The sequence below is a fragment of the Phyllostomus hastatus genome, unplaced genomic scaffold (genome assembly GCF_019186645.2).
Source record: "Phyllostomus hastatus isolate PE091 unplaced genomic scaffold, TTU_PhHast_1.1 phas_contig_80, whole genome shotgun sequence".
Classification (NCBI taxonomy): Eukaryota; Metazoa; Chordata; class Mammalia; order Chiroptera; family Phyllostomidae; genus Phyllostomus; species Phyllostomus hastatus.
The window spans coordinates 45,341,338-45,364,338 of NW_025333960.1; the positions used below are offsets into that span (position 1 = coordinate 45,341,338).

Consider the following 23,001-nt stretch of genomic DNA (forward strand, 5'->3'; position numbering starts at 1 on the left):
TAATGAACAAATGGTGGAGAGGTTGAAATGCTCATCTGCAAGCTCGGGAATCTGTCGTGAATTAGTGAGTGCTGATGGCATCTGACACGCGGTAGGTAGCCCCGCTGCCCCCGCCCCCCAGCAGTTGGCAGTAATATTTGATCATTCCGCAGATGTGAATGTTTTATTGGCTTTGTTATATTGCGTGTCTCATAGATTGGAATGATGAGATTCTTCTGTGCTTTTCTTCGTGCCTTCAGTCCCATGCGCTAAAGTTTGAATAGAAATCCCAGCTTAAATTCTCCATGCCTGTAGTTTTTTTCAAGAGATCATGTAAACATCCCTAGGAATTCAGTGTTCATAGTTCATTTTATGTCTATATAAGTTTAATTTTGAGAAAATTTATGAAACAGTTTATTTAAGGTCAAGCATATATGATACGTAATATCCAGATATATCCTTTTTCTGGGTGGTGTCCCTTAGAGGTAGGCTGTTTGAAAAATAGCTATGTAACTGGGAAATTAAAGACAGGGAAGTGGAGCGGCAACATTTATGAATGACTTTTGTAAGTGGTCACGGTCCATTATGTGATTTTTACAATCTTGTTTGTCCCCGTTTTAATAGCGTATTTTATAGCGCAATTAGTGATAAAAGCACCAGATATCAGAGGCACTACACTTACGTATTGTAAAATATATTGCTTGCGAACCTCCTCAGCCTTGTAGCGGTAGTAATTGTTGCCTGGCCTACAAGGGAAACAATTATAGGAGGGGGGAAAGGCGTAGGAAGCTGAGGCTGCAGGAGGATAATCGCTTTATGAAAAATGTGTGTTGGCTGGACCATTGGGGATTTCTCTAACTATTTTCTCGTGTGGAATTTGAGGTTCCTTGGGAGGGGAATATTTAAAGAGCTGTCCTCTGGATGGTTTTCTAACCTCAGGAGAAATAAAACCCACCCAAAGCTGTAAACAAACAAACAAACAAACAAACAAAAACTAAGAGCTTCTCAGTGCAGGACTTACTCTAGGATACTGGAACTAATTTTTTCAGGGGTCTCTCAATGGAAAGTCAGATGTCTATAGGAAGACAATACAGAAGTATCCTGCTTTGTTCTTGTTAGGACATTGTTAGCAACTGGGCTGTTTAGAAGTAACATGTATTTTATATTGTGAGTTAGGTTTATTACAGTTTTGCAAACAGAAATAGAGAAATTACTATCCTATGACTTCTTTCTTTCACTAGGTGGCCCAGAAGATAGTAAGTAGAATTGTCCTTTCTCACTGCATTGAATCTTCACAAGATCTGTGTATTCGAACCCCTGTGTGTGTTTCTCTTAGAATGTGTATCTTATCTTCCCTTTTATTTTAATAACTGTGTCCTTACCTGACCCTCCCCACGGGAGCCCTGTGCTCTCGCAGGCAGGGGTTATGATTTATTCATCTCCGTGTTTTCCCCGTGACATCCAGCAGCAGGCGTGCGGGGAGCGCACATTAGGTCGGATGATGTGGAACGGGAAGTGTTGCTAGCCTCTGCCCGGCCTCTTTGCCCCTGTCTTCTCTGTTCCCTCAAAGTTGGTTGTCTTGCCTTGGCAATCCGATTTACCCTTTCATGAGCACGGGACCTGGAGCATTTGTTAATAACTTTGGCCCTCTGTTCAGTTTTGCCTTCTCCTCTTTGGCTTGTTGAGCAAGGGTGTGCGGGCACGACTCATTGTCCTCCTTGCCGTCGCTGTGTGGTCAGTGTTCCAACATACCCCGGAGTCACCGCAACTGCATCCTCTCCTTTGCTCCCGCTCCTTGCGGCTCTGGACCGGGGCTGCTCCGACTTAGGTCTGTGTTGGCATTGCGGACTGCATAGTTCTTCATTGTGGGGGCTGTCCTGTGTCATGTAGGATGTCCTCTACGCCCTTCACGCCAGTAGCATCTTTTCTCCCCAGTTGTGACAACCAAAAACATTTTCTTACCTTGCTGAGTGCCCCCTGAGGGGCAAAATTACCTGTGGCTTAAAACCACTGCTTTGGGGAATAAAGATTGAGAAGTGGTGGGAGCCTTTGTCTTGCTGCACCCTGTCTTTCCGTTCCCTCCCCACTCCCCCTTCTCGCTTTAATCCCTCTCCTCTCGGAGGATAGTGGAGCCGCTCTAGCTCCTCTCCCCTCTGTTCCCTGGGGCAGAACTCGCTCCTGCATTCTCTTCCTGCTCACACCTGCCTGTTCAGACCTTTCCTAAAACACCTCCCATTGTATGGGGTGTTTCTTGTTCTCTTTAGCTCCCCCTTCCCTGTTAGAGTCTGAGCTTCTTGAGGACAGGAGGTGAGTGTCTCATCGTTTTCTCGTCAGTGCTTAATGTAGGATGTGAGGCATAGTAAGTACCGACGAAAGTGAGTATGAAGTTAGCTTGGAGGTGTACATTGGAATCACGTGGTATGATCAGCTTGAATGCAAAGCTGAGGCCTTAACACAGTGGGTCGTGACACAATATTGAATAGTCTTTTTAAAAAAATTTCATCAAAGTTAAAAATTTTTAGTCATCAAAGACCTCATTAATAAAATGAAAGAGTGAGCCACAGACTGGTAAAGAAAATTAGCAACACATGCTTCTGATGATTTTGTATCATGAGTATGTAAAAAACTTCAATAAACCAATAATTAAAAGATGAACAACCCAATACTTCAAGTTTTCAAAGAGCATACATTTACATTTCAGAAGAGAGAATGTGCAAGTGGCCAGTAAGCACATGAGAACACATTCGATATCGTTAGACATCAGGAAAGGCACATTAAAACCACAATGAACTGTTATTTCCAATCCACTAAAATAACTGTTGTGTAATTTTTAAAGCATATTTTTGTTAAAGAAACATGTTGCCGTTCTGACACTCGTGTGCGGGGCACAAAGAGTGGGGTCGGGACTGCGCCGGGTGCTACCGGGATGACGGAGTGCAGGGCGGTGGGGCTGGGCTGGGCTGGGATCCTCGGCGGGAGTGTGCAGCGAGGGCGGGGCAGCTGCCGTGTGGGCTGAATAAATAGCGCTTCACAAGTGAGCAAGACAAGCGTGGAGACGCACAGGATGGCTCCAGGGACCCCAGTCTGGGGGAAGGGAGGAGGGCGAGCTGTTAACAGAAACGACTGGCTCCTGGAACAGGCCATGAGGTCAGTGGGAACAGGGACCTTTGCCTCTTCTCTGGGGCGTGTGCAGGGGGAGCAAAAAACTCCGAGGACAAAGCGACATGATGGTGAGATAGAGAAGGGATGGGATTTTTTTCCCCCTAAATAAATGCTGGAATGCAGAACCTAAATTAGACTTTGGTGTATATTTTGAGGTGTCCGCTCTCATTAGATTATTCCAGATTTGACGTCTTCCTTAATTCTCACGGAAAGTACGTGAGCTAGTCACTGTTGTCCTCAAATTTGCAAATGATGAACCTGAAAGGCAGCTGGTGAGAATGAGGACGGGCAACCGTTTTTGGGAGAGGGCCGCGTGGTGCAAACTGGAGGCTCTGTCCACTGCATCGTCTGGGTCTCCGTGGTTCATCTCGGCCCCGCAGTGCGAGAGCAGCCCTGCACCGCGTGTGAGTGCGTGCGTGTGACCGGCCTCCGGGAAAACTCGATTTGCAGAAATAGGTGACGGGCTGCATTCGGTTGCCAGGTCAAGGCTCGCTGACCCCTGCATCGGAAGGTGGCTTTATTAGTATGAAGGGTGTGGGCACAGTTCTCCCCCAGCATAGCCTTTGGTTTTGAAAAGCAGTTCAGAGGAGTGGTTAAGAGCCTGGGTGCTGGGGACGGGCATGTCTGCATGCACCTCTGTGACTTGCTGCCTGTGGGTGGGCTTGGGCAGGTGACCTCCAATGGCCTAGGTCACACATGTAATTGAAAATGAATCTTTGTACAGGAAACAAAAGTTGAGAGTTGAATGGAGAAATGAAGTAACAGTAAGACTTGGGGAAGAAAGAGAGTTTGGACTTAGTCATTTGGGAAGTCATTGGTGACGGCTAAGAGGGCCGCATCGGAAGCTGGGTCAGAGGTCAGGGTACCACGAGCCAGGAGTGAGTCAGGGGTGAGCTAGAGGTGGAGAGTGGAAGGAGTTTGCTTTGGGGGAAGAAACGGAGTCGGAGCTCCAGTGGCTGTAGGGTCAAGAGCAGCCTTTATACTCTGTTTAGGAGCTCATTGGTGTTTTTATTGGTGGAGCGGCTGCTGGTGGAGTCCTGTGAGAGGACGAGTGTTGAGAACGGAGCTGGAGAAGTCACCCTCACCAGCCACTGTGTTACAATCAGTGATGCTGACAGGGAGGCAGGTGAACGTAACCAATTTGTTTGCCATCAGAGAGGAGAAAAGCAGGCTGTGATATCTGTTCAAAGGAAGGGTCATTTTAATCCCTTGAAGGTAGTCTTTTTTTTTTTAATCCTCTATCACACCTAGCATAAGCAGTGTGCTGGATTAGGGGTTAGCAAGTTTGTAAAATGTAAATAACTAGCAAATCGTACATAGCACACGCTGGTATTTGACGAATGCGTGCATGAATGCGTTAAGGAGACGGGCTGAGCACGTCAGGTGATCTTTGTGCCCAGTTGTTTCATAAAGCACTTGCTGTAGACACTGGTCTGGGTGAGCAGGTCCTGGGTGACGCCAGGGGGGCGTTTTATTAGTGAAGCGAGAAAGCCATTGCTTTGGCCTGGTGTGTGTCCTCTCCCGGTGGGACCTTTGCATCTTGGGCATTGTTGTAGCGATCAGAGCCACCTATTTATATGGAAAAGCCACCAGGTGGGAGAAATTGAAAAATGACCAGGATGATTTATCTTTTACCTTGCCTCTCTGTTGCCTAATTAGTCAAAAGTCCGAAAACATGAACAAGCTTTATTTGCAAAGGTCAGTAGCTTTGTATTCTGTGTAACTGGATAAGAGAATGGAATTTGGAAGTCAAAGCTAACCTACTCTGTGTTTTTTGCTTGCAAAATTCACTCTGTAAAATAGAATGTACAGTGACGAAATTGACTTTATGATCACTGTAGAAAGGGCACGAGCCGGGTGACATACACGGGCTGCTGGGCCTGGTCTGGCGAGCTCTTTCTGGCCGTCAAAAACTCTCTGTGATGGGTATGACCTTTGAAGAATCAATTAAACTTGCTTAACATTCCACCCCAAAACTTGAAGAATGAATTTTAATACAAAATATATAATGATTCTGTGTTTGTTATTTTTATAAGTATATATAAATTCCATTTTTGCTTGTTCTACATGATTATCAGGAGAAAAATTGCATAGTATGCTACATATTGTCTAGTCATTAGTAAATAAAGTTAGGAAGTCTGAGTTAAGCTGCCCAGTCTTAAGAAAAAAAAAATGGAATGCATGTCTGTGACTATAGTCAGGCCGTGAACTTTGTTTGCTTTTGTAGTTGTTTATCTGTTTGCTTTTGCAGCCCAGGCGTGTCAGTTAAGGAAGTGACTGCAAGGAGAAGGACCTTCTACTGAGTGTCGGTGGGACGGCGGTTCCCTTAAGTGGGGGGAATAATTAGGAACCGCGTCTGGGCACTGCGTCCGTCTGGGCCCGCTGCCTCCAGGCCCTCCCAGCAGACAGAGCTGGGTCACATACGTCTGTACACACACGTGTGTGCACACACATACATGTGCACACACATGTGCGTGCATGCACACACCCACCCACATCTCTGCTCCTCTAAGCGTAGTTCTAACTGTATTAAATACCACGAGTCGGCACCACTATCGCCGACTCTAACAAAACACCGCGGCGTGTGTGCTGGTGCCCCCTGGGCATGCCGTAACTCTGCAGCTCTCAGCATTTCCAATGTGTGTGTTTATTTGTTCAGTTCCCCCCTTTATGTAAATAATTTTCTGCCCACTCCCGTTTGTTTTCAGATGTGCCAACCACAAGCTCGCCTCCTACAACTGGAAAAAAGCTTCATTTCCGTTTGATTTCAGTTTTTCCCTCCTCCCCAACTTCTGCTTCTCTGGGGGCGTGCTCGGTCAGGTTTTGTCAGCGTCGCGTCTCTCTGAGTTCAGGCTTCGTGGCAGAATCGACACTTTATTTCCAGTCCCCTCGTGTGTTCAGCCATTGTGCTTCTGACTCCTCTAATCCTCATTTATGTTGTTCTTTCGTGTTACTACTTTGAAAATGTCCTTTAGCTTGTTTTCAAGTAGTACATTCCTTTTTATCTGCTTTTTCAGCATTTCCTCCCCCCCCCCCCCCACCGGTTTTTCTTCTCTTTTTACTTACAATGGTTCCACCTCAGTACTTTTTGTTGCTCAGTCTTTTGCGAAACGATTTTTTCTGCATTTTTTGCCTGGCGGATGCAGGGAGTCTTTCCGACTTAGTACGGCCTCCTCCTCCTCCGCTGTTCTCTGCGGCGCAGAAACCTGGCGGCCTGCTCGCTCGGGTTCCTTGGTCCTGTTCCGCTGCCTCCCACCCTCTTTTTAACTACCTGTCGGCTTTATTACGTTCTGAGCCATTTCCCTCTGTCAGGGGCCCCTTCTCGGGAGGGACCCCGAGGACGCAGCACTGTGGCAGGCGTCCCGTCCCGCGGCTGCGATGGGCCAGCCCCTCAGGCCGGCTGGTCCACCCGGGGCCGCGCTCTGACTCGCTGTTGAGGGGGTGGAACCCCTTCCCAGTTCAGCGGCTAGTTTCAGATCGACCCCCTGTTGCTTCCTGATGAGGGTCAGCTCCCTGCTTCACCGTTTTCCTGTTAGATGCTCAGATGTCTCACCGCTCCCTTTTCCTTCTTCCCTCAGAGACACCTGATGCCAGGTGTTTGCCTCTGCTTGAATCTGGGGATTTGTGGACATCCTTCGTCGCCTAGTTCTGTTGAAAATGTTTTCGATGGGTTCTGATTACGCTGCCTCGTTGCCCTCTTGTTATTTATTTGTTTGTTTGTTTATTTGGAGGAAGTGCTGGTTTGTTTCCGAGCACGGTGCGGCGCAGTTGCGCCCTTCCCGAGATGAGCACGGGACTCGGGAAGGCTGGTGGTGGTGACGGACTCGGTCCCGTCTCAGAACAGGGCACGAGCTAGAGCCGCAAAGTGGAAGGTGTCTTTCAATCCCTCTGGCGTTTCTCAGTGATTCTTTGCAAAAGCTTGTTTGAAGAACAAGTCAAAAAATTTAAACTCGAGGGTTTTTCTGGGTGTGCTGCCCAGGGTCTGAGGGACCCCCACCCCCACACCCCCCCTCCCGCAGGCCTGCCTGGCCTCTGTGAGCCCCTCTCCCAGGCTCGCTTCCCCAAGAACCTCGTTCTCAGCCCACATCTCAAAACCCAGGTTTGTCCACATCACTCCTTCCCCCCTACTTTCTCTTGCCCTCCACCGCGTCCCGGCCTGCCTGGCGCCCACCACTGCTGCCGGCCTGGCCTGCTCCAGCAGCGTGGGGAGGGCAGCCTCCTCTCCGAGCCTTGGTGTGGGCACCTGTGGTTGGCCTCCAGGCAGGTGCGCAGTCTGCAGACCAGCGGAGCAGCTGACACGGACCCCAGCTGCTCCGGGAACATCTGCTGGGAGGGCAGGGGGCAGAGCAGGGGGGGCCGAGACTAAGCAGCTTCGTGGAAGGGGGAAGGGGCTCTTCTCAGGCAGCCAGCTGGCACCCCAGCCACCCTGCCCAGGCTACGGAGAGGGTGGAGGTGAGGGAGGAAGCGCCCCCAGGCTCCCACCTTCTGTCCCCGTGTCCTGTCCTGCAGCGGTACAGCAGGGTGCTCGGATGGCTGTGCGGTGGGCGTCCGTCTGTAGAGGGGAACGTGGGCCCGGCTCCCAGTCTGACCCCGTGAGGGCCTCCCTCCCCCTCGCGGTTTGTACATCAAGGAAAGAGGCTGCAAGCAGACTGGTAAAAACCTGACTCCTGGGGCCGCTGACCAGCCACTGGCAGTCCGCGTGTCCTGGCAGTGGCCACCTGGATGCGGGCAGATGCTGTCCCCGCCTCTGTGGGGCACGTCTCGTGGCCCCTGGGGCTGGGGTTTTCCTACAGCCCTGAAGAGGAGACAACCTGTGGCAACAAGTCGCAGTTTTCACCGTTTCCCGAGTTCTCAAACGTAAAAGGCTGGGCTGGTTGTGGCCACGCACTGTGGTTTCGAGCGCAGGCTGGAAGGAAGGGCCACCGAGAGTGGGGCAGCACCGCAAAGGGCGGCTGGTCCGGTGGACCAGAGAATGGAGCGGAAGATGCTCGGTGCCCTTCAGAGCCGTCTCCGGGACTTGGGGGCCCTTGGGTGCAGCATGAAGAGCAGGCCTCGTTGCTGAACCCGTGGCCAAACCCAGGTTGCGCAGGTCTTGACGTCCCCCGAGAACTAACGGCATTTAAGGTGTCTGCTGCATGCTCCAGAGCATAAGGCGGGCTCGGGTGGAAGTGGGCCCAGGCCCAGGCCCAGGCGCAGGCCCAGCCCGGGCCCCTCTGGAGCTCCGCAGGTCCCGCTCGCTGCCTGCGTAGACTACGTGTTCCTAACGCGGTTTGAGTTTTCTTTGGGGGCGAGAGGGGAGCCCGGGTTCAATGAACCCTCCAAATGCTGGCCGTTTTGGGTTGTTTCTAATTTTTTGCTACCCTAAGTCATTCAGGCTAGTTCAGACGTGCCTCTGCACTCGTGGAAAGTTCTCGTGAACTTTCCACGAGACGAGCCCTTAGAAATGGAAGTTCGGGGCGCGGTGCCTCCAACTCCTTGGTCGCCGTGCTCCGGGAGCCCGGCCCCCGTTGTCCCTCTGGGCCGTTCTGGGACTTCACTGCCTCTGCGGAGCCCGCAGGCCCCTCCCCGGGCACAGCCGGGTGCTGCCACCGCGGGGACCCTGCGCTCTGCTGTCTCCCCAGTCCCAGGCGCCGCTCCTGCCTCCACCTCCTCCTCCGCAGAGAAGCCACCGGCTGCTCAGGAACTCGGGGACCCTCACCCCTCATCAGAATTGTGGGGTCCTTCAACACAAGCAGACAAGCAAATAGGCTCTTCTTCTTCTTTGTAGCAATTTGGAGACTTTATTTTCTTAGAGCACACACTTTTAAAGCATTTATTTGAAGTAGTATGTTCATAGCAGAAAAATGGGAAGTATAAAAATAAAAATCACTTGTAACCCTGTCTAACATTACTCTGTGACGACTGATTTAAAAACTGCTTTTATTCTCTTCTTAACTATGTATTGTACGCTTTTTTCCCTATGTGATTAGATGCCCTGAGAAGGCGTGACTTTTATTGGCTGCCTAGTATTCATGGTATGGGTGTACCCTAATTCATTTGATCAAACTCCTATTGTTGCCCACTAATGATCTTTTAAGCAATCCAGAGCTGCTTTGGTGGCGGAATTAACCATGACAAAGGGACCATAAGGGTCTGTAATTTACATCAGAGGCAGAGGGGAAACATGACTCTCACACCAAGGGGCCACCAGTGGGACCGGTGCTGACTACGTGCGAAGCACAGGTGAGGACAGACGGCGTTCGGGTCCCCACCCCGAGGAGGTCCTCCGACGCCTGGCCCTGCCCTGCCGTGGCTGGCAGCAGCTCTCACGCCCTGTCCTGGCCCTCCGAGTTCTCCTCCCCAGTCACGTGTGGTGCTGGTTTGGGCTAGAGGTCATCCCAGCCGGTGGTCGGCTCAGCTCAGCAAGTACCTGTTCTGCTGCAGTGGGGCCCCCAGCTCTGGGCTGGATGGCGGAAAACAAGAAAACGACAGGCCTTGCAGGAACCACCCTACCAAGAAATTGCACTGTGTGTACGTTTGGGAAGTCGGAACTCTCCCCATCTCTTATGTTGCTTAGCGAGAAGTGATCATGTGCGTTCCGTGACCCTGAGCATGGAAAATATGTTCTCGCGTCGGGGGTGGGGGGCCGGGAGTAAACAGAAAAGCATACCGAAACATTAACATGGTTGCCTTTGGGTGTTAAAAATGAGTATTGCCTCTTTATGGGAGGGTTGGAAAAATCTAGGAACTATGCTGCTGTGATCTTCCCAGAATCCCTTTCAGTTTCTATTCTTGATGGGAAAGGTAAATTCAGCAAAGTGAAGTCGTTAAGGAGACATAGTATTAAGCATTTATTTTCTTTACATGAATTGTATATTATTTGAACTAGATGAAGCACATCTGTGAATATATGTAGTTTTCTGTTTTCTGGGTCATACTGATACTACACCAGTGTGGGCTTGAATTTGGGGGACACACCCTCTCTGTTCACGTGGGAAGACCCCTAAGCTTCTGGCGGGTGCGTCGGCCTGGGTTGGGAGTCCCTCCTGCACTGCCCCACCTGCGGCCCCAAGCCCACCGTGGGGCATCTGGTGGTCAGAGAGAGCGACCTTGAGACTCTCCAGCGGGCCTTCAGTGAGTTTTATTTCTTAACACTGCTTCCCTCTCTGTTGCTTATCAGTTGGTAGAAACTTAAAATTATTGCGGAAGCTCCTAGAATGAAAACTTGAGAATGTAACGTGAGGCTTTTGGTTAAGAGATTGCTCGAGGAATGAGTGATCTTTAACAAGTTTTTTTGGAACGCCAAGTATAAGTTAAAAGAGTTGAAGCAGTTGAGGAGGCACAGGTGTAGAGGCGAGGCAGTACTCAGTTCCTGAACGCACACCGTTACATCAGTGGCCGCCATCACAGACACGTAAACACGGGGCAGTTCACGGAGCCCCGCTGGCCTGGCCCTCCTCCCTCCCTGCTCTTCTCTCCCCCTCCATCTGATCCTCTCCACAGCCCGGCCGTCCCATTAAATGAGTCACTCTGCAGAGCAGCTCACACCCTCCGACATGTCCCTGTCCTAGTTTTCTTCTCTCTTATCTTTCATACTCGCCTCGCTGTCAGAGTGCACGGGGAAGGGCGCTCTGTGTGGGTTGTGCGTGCGTGTGCTTCCGTGTGTGTGTGGGGGGGGGGTATTTCACAGGGCGGGAAAGTGCACTGTGTATGGGTTGTGCGTGTGTGTGCTTCCGTGTGTGTGTGGGGGGGGTATTTCACAGGGCGGGAAAGTGCACTGTGTATGGGTTGTGCGTGCGTGTGCTTCTGTGTGTGTGCGGGTATTTCACAGGGTGGGATGAATGCTTTGACCATTTCCAGCTCAGGTGAACTTAGCACCAGCTCCGCCAGTTTGAGGGAAATGAGCTTTAGGTTACTATGAATATGATACCAATTATTCTATTAAGGAATAAAATGTAACTCTTAAAACTAGCCACATATTTCATTGATATTTACCAAACTTATTACTGATTACAGGGTTTTGGCTTTCTTCCCTTTTTCAGAAGTCTTGAATTAGGCACCACGGATTTTTCACGGTCGGTGCATAACATGCTCAAACACTGACACAGACATGGGGAGTCCTCCTGGCACGTCACACGCCCCGCGGCTGTGGGGCCTCGTGGGCCCCGCGCCGTGCACACAGTGGGTGTGTAATGGGTTCATGAATCCATCGGTCACAGTAAACACGATTCCGAGCCAGGAAAAAGCGGTCTTGCTCCAAGATGGTTTTACATTCAGAACCGTGTTGTTTCATCCTCGGAAACAGATGAACACACCACACTACCTGATGAGAAATTTAGATACTTGCGCAATTTAAGTGACATACAGCAAAGGAGAGATCTCTTTCACCCCCTCAACATAATAGATCAAACAGCCGACTGCTGAGAGGACGGGAACGCTGGGCGGACTGAGCCCCGTGACCTTCTGGGTGGCCTGGTCTTTCTCGCCCTCGTGTGTGGGACTTCCTGTTCGACTCCTACCAGGGAATTCGAAGGCGCTGTTTGATAGTATGTTTGATAGAAGCGTGAAGAGTTGTGGCTACGTCTGAGTATGTTAGTACCCCGGGTAAAAAAGTAATTTATCTTCTCCTAGTGTGCTTGCAAACTCTGCTCTTTATTAGACTATGGGGAATATGGTCAAACTTCTTGACTTTTACAGCTTCTGTTACAAATCAGCCTAGTTCACGAAGCTCGTGCCGATGGCCAGGCACTGGGTTGGGCCCCGCGGAGCCACGGTGAGTAAGACGTGCAGCCACTGCCCGCCTACAGGGAGCAGGGCAGACGGGCACGGGGCAGCGCGGCCAGTGCGGTCTCCGGCGAGGCAGAGGGCGTTGCAGAACCCGGGCCTCGGCTCACGCGGCCGGGACTGGCCGGCTTCCTGGAGGAGGGGACGTTGAAGAATGAGCAGGACACCGCCAGGTGATGGGTGCAGATGGGTTGCAGTGAAAGTCTGGAAAACTGCAGTCAGGTGCTGCCTTAAAAGTACAGAGGTCGAAAGACAGAAGCAGCACCTGCAGCGGGATCGGCACGTGGACCCTCACAGCTCCCTCGGTTACTAACGGACCGCAGGCTGGACGTGGCGTTTGCTCTCCGGCTCTGGTTTCACATCCTGAAGGAGGCCCCTCGAGCGCCCAGGGCTGCAGACCACGCCTGGAAGACCACTGACCTATCCGGGTGGTGACATCTGCCAGAATGATGGGCGGCGCACCAGGCTGGGGGCCAGTGACGACGACTTTGAGGTTTTCAAGGTTTTCAGATGTGGGGCTCGTAAGATGATGTACATGGCATGGTAGTTAGGCCCTGAGTTTAACTTCCGGTGGAAATGCATTCCTCAGTCCGTCACCTCAGGGAGGTGGTTTGCGGCGCTGCCGGGGCAGTGTATTTGGTGTGTAGTGGTTGTGGCTGCAGTTCTGTGCCGTGCTCGCACTAGGCTGGAACAGGCAGAGCACCGGCTCTGGCAGAGGTAACGCCTGCGTGAGTGTGACTGGTGCAGTAATGAATATGGGTGCGATCATTTATGGTTTTAATTTGAACATTTCATCTAAAACATCACATGGGGTGCTTGAGTGTGGTGTTGTTATGTTACAGAATTATATGCCTAGGATCTCGTAACAAAAGGTTTTGTAATAAAACAGGGGCGTTCCTTGTGCCGGACCCTGTGCATCCAAAGATCCTTTCGGTAACATTGCCCACGCACGCCTGTCTTCTGAGTTTGGATGAAGACACCTATTGTTCTCAGTCACAGTCTCACCTGGCAGCGGTCAGCTTTGGTGCAGTGCTGTTTTCTGGGGCAGCAGGTGGGCATGGAGGAGGAGGTCGGTGAAATAGAGGAAGGCACAGACAGCAGAGGGGTGGGGAGCAGCACCCATCAGGGTTTGAGGGTTCCCCAGGCTCCCTCCCGAGTGCTCCAGTGAACGGAGCGCCACCAGCCGTGTGCTGTGCCTCGGGGGCCCTCATCCCTGCCCCCTTGCCTGGCCAACCCCCACTCACCCCGTGAGCCCCAGGTCTGTGACCACTGTCTCTGCAGAGGCTCCGGGATTGTTTGGTGATGCAGCCAAGTCTGGTAGAGTCAGTCTGTCCTCTCTGGTCCGGGGCCTTTGGTTTCCGTTTCCATCGCAGGGCGTGTCCTCTGTGCGGAGGCAAGAAGACGCCTTTGTGCACGCATCCGTTTCTCTGTGACAGGCCGTCTTCACATCACCACCGTTGCCATTTGGGGCTGGATGGTCCTTTGCTCTGGGGGCTGCCCTGTGCATAGTGGCATCCCAGGTCTCTCTCATTAGCTAATTCTGGCTGTCATTAGCACCCTCTCTCAGTTGAGACTAACAAAGGTGTCTCCAGGCTTTTCCAGAGGTCCCTTTGGGCTGTGGGGAGCCTCACCCCTGGCGGAGAACCCCTGCCCCGTACCAGACGATGAGCTCCCCAAGGGACCTTCTGCTGTCCCTCCTGCTGTTGGCAGTGCCCAGAACCAAGTGTCCCCTCAGCGCGCCACTGCGAGCGGCCCAGGGTTTGAGGGCTGATCCAGGTGGGGTGGGTTCACTCTTCCCCTCCCCTCCCCTCCTCTCGCTGCAGGTCTAGCTTCTCTGCAGCGCTGACACCGAGAGCCTCCTGAATCAGGGTGCCAGGCGGAGCCAGCAGGGTCCCGACTTCCTCCTTTACCCTCAGCACTGACCCTAACTGTTGACGGATGCTGTGGGGCACGTGTGTTGGACGGGCTCACCTCTGAGCTTCCATTTGGTTTTTACTTTAAAGTGGAGGTGATAAGGTTACAATGAAGTTAGACGGGTAACGTGTTTGGGAGTATTTATCACAGTAGGTAGTCAACACACACCAGCTTAAATGAACAGTCTTGACCGGTGGATTCATTCATTCATCCTGTACATACTGAGTGCACTCTGTAAGCCAGGCCCCAGGCCGGAGCAGCTGGGGGGCGTGTCAGGTACATCAGCACCTGCATGCCCACCTGCACGCCCTGCATCGAGGAGTCCCGCTCAGATGTGGGTGTGGACCCAGTGGGAAAGAGCGCCAAGGAGAGGAACCAGCCCCAGGAGTTGTCAAGAGGGCTTCCCTAAAAAGACACGTTTGTGCAGAGGCCTGACACCGGGCAGGGACGTGGGAAGACTCCCCCAGGCAGGGTGACAGCGTGGGGCAGGGTGACAGCGTGGGGCAGGGTGACAGCGTGGGCAGGCTCGGGAGGGACGGTGACTGGGCGCAGTGACAGTCGTGCGAGGCGTGGGCTGAGGCCGGCGGGGGCCACACAGTCGACCCTCCCGAGTGTAAATGTTCCCGAAGTCGGAGGTTGCTGGCCACAGCGACCCCAGGTGGCTGAGAGCAGGTTTCCTTTCTCCTTTTCATTCTGTTACCACGTTGGCGTCAGAGCCGCTCCTCCTGACTCCCTTGTTCGTTCGCGGTGTGTCGAGGGTTTTGGCATACCCAGGAGCCTGCGTAGGTTATGATAGGAGCGCTTTCTTTTTATTTTATTTTTTAACTTTTTTACAGTGTCTTTCTTGCAGCTGGATCGAACTATATTCAAATGTGTTTTGAGTGAATTCGTTTTTATTATCTGTTTTGCGGGAGAGAGAGCATGTTGCCTGTGTTACCTATTAGCTGTGTCCAACTTCTCCCTGAAGTCCCTTCTTCCCGGGGAAGAGAGGGGAGGCGGGGCTGGGCCAGGGCGGGCTCACAGGGGCCTGTGGGCGGAGGCTTGTGGGCGCCCGGCCTCCCCGGCCCTCGGCCTGGCCTCCTGCCTCCGAGAGCCTGGCTCTTTGGGGAGCGTGGGAGTCAGTCTCTTTTGTGTTTCCATGTGGAAACCTAGTATGCTACTCTCCTAATCTTTTAATGTAGTAGAGCCATTTGGATATTATTATTCAAACATTATTATTGAGTAAGACACGGCCTGTAGAAATACCTTTAGAAGATATTTTCTTTTAAAAAAAGGCACGATCTAAGCATTCACATTTAACACTCGTAATTTACTTTTGAATAATTTACATTTTATTCATGTTATATCAAATAAATTAGAGTTACGGCATCAAATGTCAAAACTTAAAATCTTAGTAGGTTAACTGTTTTTTCTTAAGCTTATTAATATACTACTTAATGAAAACACATGAAAGGAAGTGAAATAACATTAACTCTGAGTATACTTTCATTAATGCCTAACCATAAAATCTTGTCCGACCCAAAATCAAATACTGAAGATAAGGAAGTTGTGCATTCCGGCTTAGATGGCATCTCTGAGAAAGAACGCGTTACCCGAACCGCTTGTATGAAGTAACAGCAGTAGGACAGCAGAGGGCGCCAAACGTCCATTTCAGGCACACGTTTTCTGGGTTGGTAGTTTTTGTTCCCCTGCACCCACCCTTTTTCTTCTTTTTTTTCTGGTCCTTAAAATCATTAATATTGAAGCCATATTTTAAAAATGGTAGGTGGTGGGATTTTCCCTTAGCTGATTTTTTAAGAAAAATTTAAAAGTACATGAAGACGTCAGTGTGGTTTATTTGTTGAACGTTTTGCATTTAACATTTTATGCGTCAAAACTTCAGTTCCTTTAAAGGTCTTTATTCAATAAAATATCCTATCCCTAATCAGGAGTAAAATTGTTTTTTATTTTTCTACCAAAATACTCTTAGATAGTAAACCATTTTTTATACCATATTTGGCAAACTAAAAACTATTTAAACCGTACATTATAACTAGGATGCTTATATAATTATTTTGTAAGTGTAGTAATGTTTTTCAATACATATTTTTCTTGTATTCTATTTTAGGACTCAGTATTGATATTTCTAGAAGCGTGTGTGTGTGATCGTGTGTGTTAGATGTATGTTTGCTGGTCTTACTCTCAGCAGCCTTGACCTCTGGTTTCAAAGCAGATTCAGATTAAAAAAGAAATTACCCACTCTTTTGCTTCACACTTGAGCATCAAAATCTGCTGATGCCTGATGCTCACTGGCAGGAATCCACACTGTGTTTAGGTAGAAATCTGGGCCATTTGATGTTCTGCTTGTAGGTCGGACCTAGTGCTCCTTTAGCACGAATAAAACATTATTTTACCAGCTAACTTCCAAAGAGTCTCAAAAACTGTGGTGTTAAAAAATGATTCCGTAATAAGTAAGCTTTTAAATCAGGACTATTGATGGGAGTGAGGCCAGAGCAAATTCCCGCCGGTGTTTTAAACTGAGGTCCCCGGACAAAGTGAAACACACAGTGCCATTGGGTCACTGGCGTTAGGGGCCAGCGCTGCTGGCGTTTCAGCAGACGCTGTTCAACCTCGCACATACTCAATTCTACGCGAACACTCAGGGTTATGGCAAGAGCGCGTTAACGGTGTCCTGGCTGTAGACTGTAAGTTTTCGTTGCTGCCGTTCCTGGCGGGGCCTGCCGTCGATGGAGTGTCCGGGTGTGGGCCTGCTGGCGAAGAGCACCCCTCGCCTGGGCAAGGGGCCTCTGGCCTCGGCATTCAGTCGCTCCCCTCAGTTTTCACGGAGACGGTGTTGCCTCCTCCTGTCAAAGTGAGCGCCGCAGGTCGGCTTTCAGTGATGAGCAAGCCATGCAGTGATGTCTCTTCCTATCGTTGCAATTCTGTTCTATTGTAGGTCAAGTTTTTTTCTGGAGAATTTGAAATGGTTAAATGTCTATTTCTCCCTACACAGAAAACATGAAGTGACAGCAGGTTTAGTATTTACAATGAAAATGTCAGATGTGTGTCTTATGAGCTTTCTAAGTATGTGCGTGTGTGTGTGTTTACGTGTATGTATACTTATATGTATGTACATGTATGTACATGTCGGCAGTGAGCCAGCGGCACCAGCTGTCAGGCTGGTGGGGTCAGACTGGACCTCTCTCTGGCAACCTTGGGGCTTGAGTCCTGGCTGAGAAAGGATTCAGGGCCAAGACTCAACCTGGAAGGGAAAGTCGATTTCGAGAGCCACAGGGGGAGAAGAGCCGGGCTCAGGACCCAAGTCGCAGAGGCAGTCAAAGGGATGGGGCAAGGCTTTGGGCTGGTTCTTCGCCCTGAGGGTGTTTATCTGGCGGTCTGGGGCAGACCCCAGTGGAATTTTCACCGGCTTTCCAGGTGAGCCCTCTCAGGGACGTGGTCCTGACGGCAGCCTTGGCGTCACTTGTCCCGTTTGGCCGCCTTTCCGGGCCTGCAGGTGGAGCACAACTGAGGCCTGCATGCATTTGCTGCAGGTTAGACCCTCGTGGTCCTGGGGGCTCGATGCATACGGGCTCTTCTCTGGACCCCTCGTTCATTCCCCCTGTAGGAGGGTCTTACCTGCCTGACTAGCAACGTCCAGGGAGGACAGGTCAGGGGAGGGCTCGAACCTCATGACCAGCGATGTGCTAGGGGAGGGACGGGTGCCCAGGGGCAAAGTACAGGTTTTCCTAGTTGTGCCCATTGCTGGGCACCCGGGGCTTTCCACCCTGGCGACCTCCTGCACCTGGCCCTCCGTCCTTACCCTCACACCTGTCTGACTGCCGACCCCATGGGTGTTTCGCATTTACCATTGCATCTTGCTAATAAACTTGAGACCATTTCATTTGTATATACCTTATGGTTTAGTTTTTCTTGTTGACCTTTTTTCAGTAAGTCTTAAAGTTGTTGCCCGAAGTGCAGAGGCTTCACTTTTCTCCGAGCACCTTGCACACGGTAGTCTCTCCGCGGTGTTTGTGGGATTGAACTGAATCTTCCTCCGTGATCGTGAAAGAGTGGTTTGTGAGCACACATTTCAGGTGTCCCTGATAAAGGTGGGAGGGCAGCAGACTGGCATTCCTGTTAAAGGGTTTCCAGGGTCAGGCAGCCCGGGCCTGAACTTGTTGGGAATAGACGGTGGTTTGAGTGAGTCAGTTTGCTGTCCACATGGTGTCTTACGATGAAGCCAAGAGCTCCTTGGCGTTTGAGAGATGTTTTTATTCATTTTCCTTTAGCCCATCTTAGTGTGAGATGGGATGTCAAATGTGTTGGAGACCAGCTCGCGCTCTCCGTGAGTTCAGCTGAAGTCTTACCCCCACCACCTGCTGGGCATCTGCATGTTGTCGTGTGAGACTTGACTGGGTAAGTCCTATCTATGCCCGGCGTCACAAGTCACACGCAGGACTCGGTGGTGTCAGAAGCTGTCGTTCGCGTACAGGATTTGGGGATGAGCCACCCGCCCTGGCTCTTTCAGCCTCCCTCCGTTCTCCTCTCCACTGCCCTTACTGCCGCGTTCTCCTCCTTTTGGTCCTGCCCTCTCTTTTTCTGAGCGTGGATTGCTCTCAGCTCCGTTTCTGCCTCAGGGACACAGTCCATAGCCCCGTGTGAGCAGTTGTGGTAAGAGGGGTCACTAGACAACACTTCCATCGCCCGAGCACGCGGGCTGGCTGCTGGCACTCCTGCGGCAGAGCCGGAGAGCGGGGCGACCTGGGGTGCAGACGGGGCTGACACCCCAGCAGCGCTGCAAAGGCGACCCCATGTCCTCACCCCGCCTTCTCTCGTTCTTCAGCCACTCCGGCGGCTTAACAGTTCCTTTGCCAAACGTGTGCGACTTTGTTTTCTTTCGTGGAAATGGTCTCTCTTTCTCCTAAAAAAAACCTTTGTAGATCTTTATTGGGAGATCTACCTGACAACGTCTACCGAAGTGCTCGGGGCTCTTTTCTTTTAATGTAATATTATTACTCATTCCCTCCTGTTTAGTAGTATGTGGTGGCATTGCTAATTACGGTTTTCATACCAATATTATATTAGATATAACAGTGTTACTGTAAGTGTATAATTTTACGTATCATTCGATCACACTGGTGTCGGTAGCCACAGAGCATTCAGCGTGGGGTCTGACGTTGCACACGCGGTGTTTGAAAAGGCAGGGAAAGCACAGTGCCGAGAGGAGTGAGAAGGCGCTGTGCACCGTTACTCGTCCATCTCGTCTGGCCTGTACGTTTTCGGTGCCGTTGAGTACTTGTATCTTCCCTTATCTGGACGGGTCGGCGTCTGTTTCTCCCCAGCTTTTATTCATGACTCTGACGTCGCATCTCTTCGGCCAACATGGCTGGTGGATAAACGTTTATAAAATTGCACTTGATCACATTAGTCCCCCCAGTAAAGCCTCCAGACAGCAGGTCTCAGACTGACTTCTCTGCGAAAGGTCACCTGGGGTGATCACGGGGCAGATTCCGCCCTGTTGCCAGGGGCATGGGTTCAGGCCCAAGGGCAGGCCCGGGGGTGTGTTTTAAGAAACGCCAACTGTGGTTTCTGAGAGGAGTTCCGTTCGTGGCTTCTGAGTTGCAGGATGGCGTTCTGATGCGCAGTGTGGACCTTCGTGCCCTCGGGGAACCGTCTGTGTGTGGCCTCCTCACCACGGTCACTGTGGGGCCACCAGCATCCCTCCTGGGGTGTTCCCCGCCTCACTTTCCCCACGCCCCGCCGTTTTTCCGCGGGGAGTGCCCTTTCGTGGCTCCAGCTCCCCTTCTGCGGGGATCCCCCTCACCCCGAGTGAGCGGAGCTGGCATTTCCGCTTCTTGTGGCCCTTATGTTATCTTGCAGTCTCCTTTATTTAGGGCACCGTGTATACCACATTGTAATAACTTCTTCACACGCCACTCTTTAACTGTCGGTTTTGAGTCCCATGACCAGAAAAACCATCTTAGTTATTTTTGCATCTCCGGTGTCTCTCACAAACGTAGGTGAATGCGGCATGAGTGAATTAAATACACAGAGTCTCTGGAGCCTGGACTCTGTTCCGTTGTGTTTTATGTAGTGTAAGTGTATCTATTACTTATGCACCTAAGCTTCCTTAGCAGTTCTATAGAAATAGTGTTTATTTTCTACCTTCCTTTAAACCTCGTTCATTCCATTCAGAGCAGAGATTCACACAGAGGAGGCAGAATCGGTGACAGTTCTGGAAATCATGGTTTAAGAGCAGCCCTTTGAGCCGCTCCCCGCAGGGAGGGTGGGAGTGTGACTTCGGTGGCAGTGGGGGTGGAGGAAGGGGCGCCCCGCTGGCACAAGCGATGCAAGGGCGCAAGTTCTGGAGAGTGCTTGAACCTGGTTGCAGTGGAGATGTAGGGGTTGTGGGGGGAGATGAGTTTGGAGGGGTGGGCAGCGATGCATTTTTGTGGGATGTTTTGTGCTTTATAAAGAAGTCTTTGCTTTGCAAAGATTTTACCCTTGAGTTATAAAATGCAATGGAAACCTCTTTTTTTTTTTTTAAAGATTTTATTTATTTATTTTTAGAGAGGGAAGGGAGGGAGATAGAGAGAGAGGGAGAGAGAAACATCAATGTGCGGTTGCTGGGGGTCATGGCCTGCAACCCAGGCATGTACCCTGACTGGGAATAGAACCTGCAACCTTTCTGGTGCTCAGTCCACTGATCCACACCAGCCAGTGCTTGATTTAGTTTTTAATAATTTTGTACTCCCTGTTTCTCTTAATAATCCACGATAAAGGTGGTTCTTTGACAGAGGGTGACATGATTAGGTGTGTGTGTCCAAGGAAGTCTGCAGATTTGTGGGTGTCGGGTCGGAGTGAGGAGGCTGGGGGCAGCGAAGCCTGTTTAGGGGGAGAAGGCAGGGCCTGAACGTGGTGGGGGTCGGTGGCGGAGGGGACAGAACGGGAGAGGAGCGATGCCGTGGGAGGTGCAGCGGCGTCGGCGGGGAGGTGGAGGTCAGGACCTGAGAAAGGTGGGGCACGGCGGACACCCAGGTACAAGCGGTTGGAAACACCGGTCGGAACCCTCTTCAGGAGACCGGTCTGGCTGGTGACGGGACCTAGGGAGCCACCTACGCAGGGGTGCGGGTTCTAATGGGAGAGGAAGGAGGCGTTTCCAGGGCCGTTGGCTGGGAAAGGTGGTCGGAATGCGAAGGCTCACCAGGAAGGTTTCTCTGGGAAGCCGTAAGAGGTGGCTTTTTATGCTTTTCATTTGCATTTATTTTCTCTGTCTTTCTTTCACCAAAAACAATGTCAGTACTGCGAAGAGTTCAAGGAGGAGGTGGACTGAAACGCTTTTATTGGATTAATCTACCGCTTTCCATAAGTTTGCTAACAGGGGCAGCAGACAAGGGGGGAATGTACAGGAGAGGGGGCATGGTCAGAGGATAAGACTGCTGTGTAGAGTCTCAGTGCACTGCAGCCTGTCCCTGTGGAGGGAGAGGAGTCTACGAACGGGAAGAGATAGAAGGTGAAGTAGAAGAAGGAGGGGTTTGCCCTGGCTGGCGTGCCTCAGTGGGTTGGGCATCATCCCACAAAGGGAAAGGTCGCTGGTTCGATACCTGGTCAGGAACCCTGCCGTGGCTGCTGGCTGAGTCCCTGGTTGGGGGCATGCAAGAGGCAGCTGATTGAAGTTTCTCTCGCATATCAATGCTTCTCTCCCTTTCTTTCTCCCTCCCTTCTCCTCTCTCTAAAAGTAAAAACTTTTAAAAAAAGGCAAAGGAGGGATTTGATGGTACGGCAACTTAAAAGCATGAGAGGCCGTGATAAATGCATTATTTTCAGGTGGAACAATAGTTCATTTTCAGAGACTGAGTTTACATATGTGATTGAAATAAATTTTAATCTGTTTTATGAGTAAAAACACTCCTGGCTTCAATAATAAACTGTTACCTCCTTCCTTAAAAATGAATTGATTTTATCATTATTTCAGCATAAAATTCTGGTTGTGTAAGTTCCTTTGTTTTACGTACTGATGACTGTCAAAGTTAGTGAGTTACTTTTAATGATACAGGTACTTAAAAGGACACCTTAACAAGGGTTTTTATTCCTTTGACTGTGTTTTGTTCACTAATGAATGCATGAAATTAAACACACTTGTACAGTTAAAATGATAACCATCTTTTAAAAATATGTATTGCAGGGAAATTTACCTAAATACTCCCACAACTCCCTGATGGTCCAGGCACTGAAGACCAACCTAGCGGACCCCGACGTGCACGTGCTGTTCTTCGATGTGGAGGCGCTGATTATCCAGCTCCTGACTGAGGAAGCCTCCAGGCCGAACACGGCGCTCATTTCCCCGGAGAACCTGCAGAAAGCATCTGGCAGGGCAGACAAAGGGGGCTCCTTCCTCACCGGGAAGCGGGCCGCCGTCCTCTTCCAGCAGGTGAAGGAGACCATCAAGGAGAACATAAAGGAGCACCTCCTGGACGACGAGGAGGAGGACGAGGAGGCCATGAGGCAGAGGAGGGAGGAGAGTGACCCCGAGTATCGGGCCAGCAAGTCCAAGCCCCTGACCCTGCTCGAGTACAACTTGACCATGGACACGGCCAAACTGTTTATGTCCTGCCTGCACGCCTGGGGCCTGAACGAGGCTCTGGACGAAGTGTGCCTGGACCGCCTGGGCATGCTGAAGCCCCACTGCCCCGTGTCCTTCGGCCTGCTGTCCAGAGGAGGTCACATGTCACTGATGCTTCCCGGGTATAACCGGGCTGCGGGCAAGCTGTCGCACGGGAAGGTGGAAGTGGACAGGAAGCTCGCGGCGACGGCGACGGAGGGAGTGGGGCGGGGCACGTACGGAGTGTCCCGGGCCGTCACCACGCAGCACCTCCTGTCCGTCATATCTCTGGCAAACACCCTGATGAGCATGACCAATGCGACTTTCATTGGCGACCACATGAAGAAGGGCCCTACCAGGTGTGGCCCCCGTGGCTTGATCTTACTCTCCTGTGACAAAGAAAGAAACCTCGTTTATTTTGTCACTGTCTATGGCTTTTTCTTGGGGTCTACCCACATTAGCATTTTTGTGTCATCTCAGTGTTTCCCCTCTAAGTCTTAAAACACAGTGTGGGTGGTTTAAAGCATCATAAAATTACATAGTTTTTTTTCTATACTTAGACATACTGACTACTAGTGGTTTTTTGTAAATTTGGAATGAGG

At 50.9% G+C, this 23,001-nt stretch overlaps 1 protein-coding gene across 2 annotated transcripts in view; it reads left to right on the plus strand.

Annotated features, from left to right (window-relative positions):
- WDR7 (WD repeat domain 7) overlaps window positions 1–23,001 on the plus strand; it is a 290,553-nt gene that overhangs the window by 63,156 nt on the left and 204,396 nt on the right. For both annotated transcript variants that reach the window (XM_045849693.1, XM_045849694.1), the window contains exon 15: window positions 21,983–22,758. In XM_045849693.1, coding sequence (XP_045705649.1) covers window positions 21,983–22,758 — 776 coding nt within the window. The remainder of the gene's footprint in view (window positions 1–21,982; window positions 22,759–23,001) is intronic.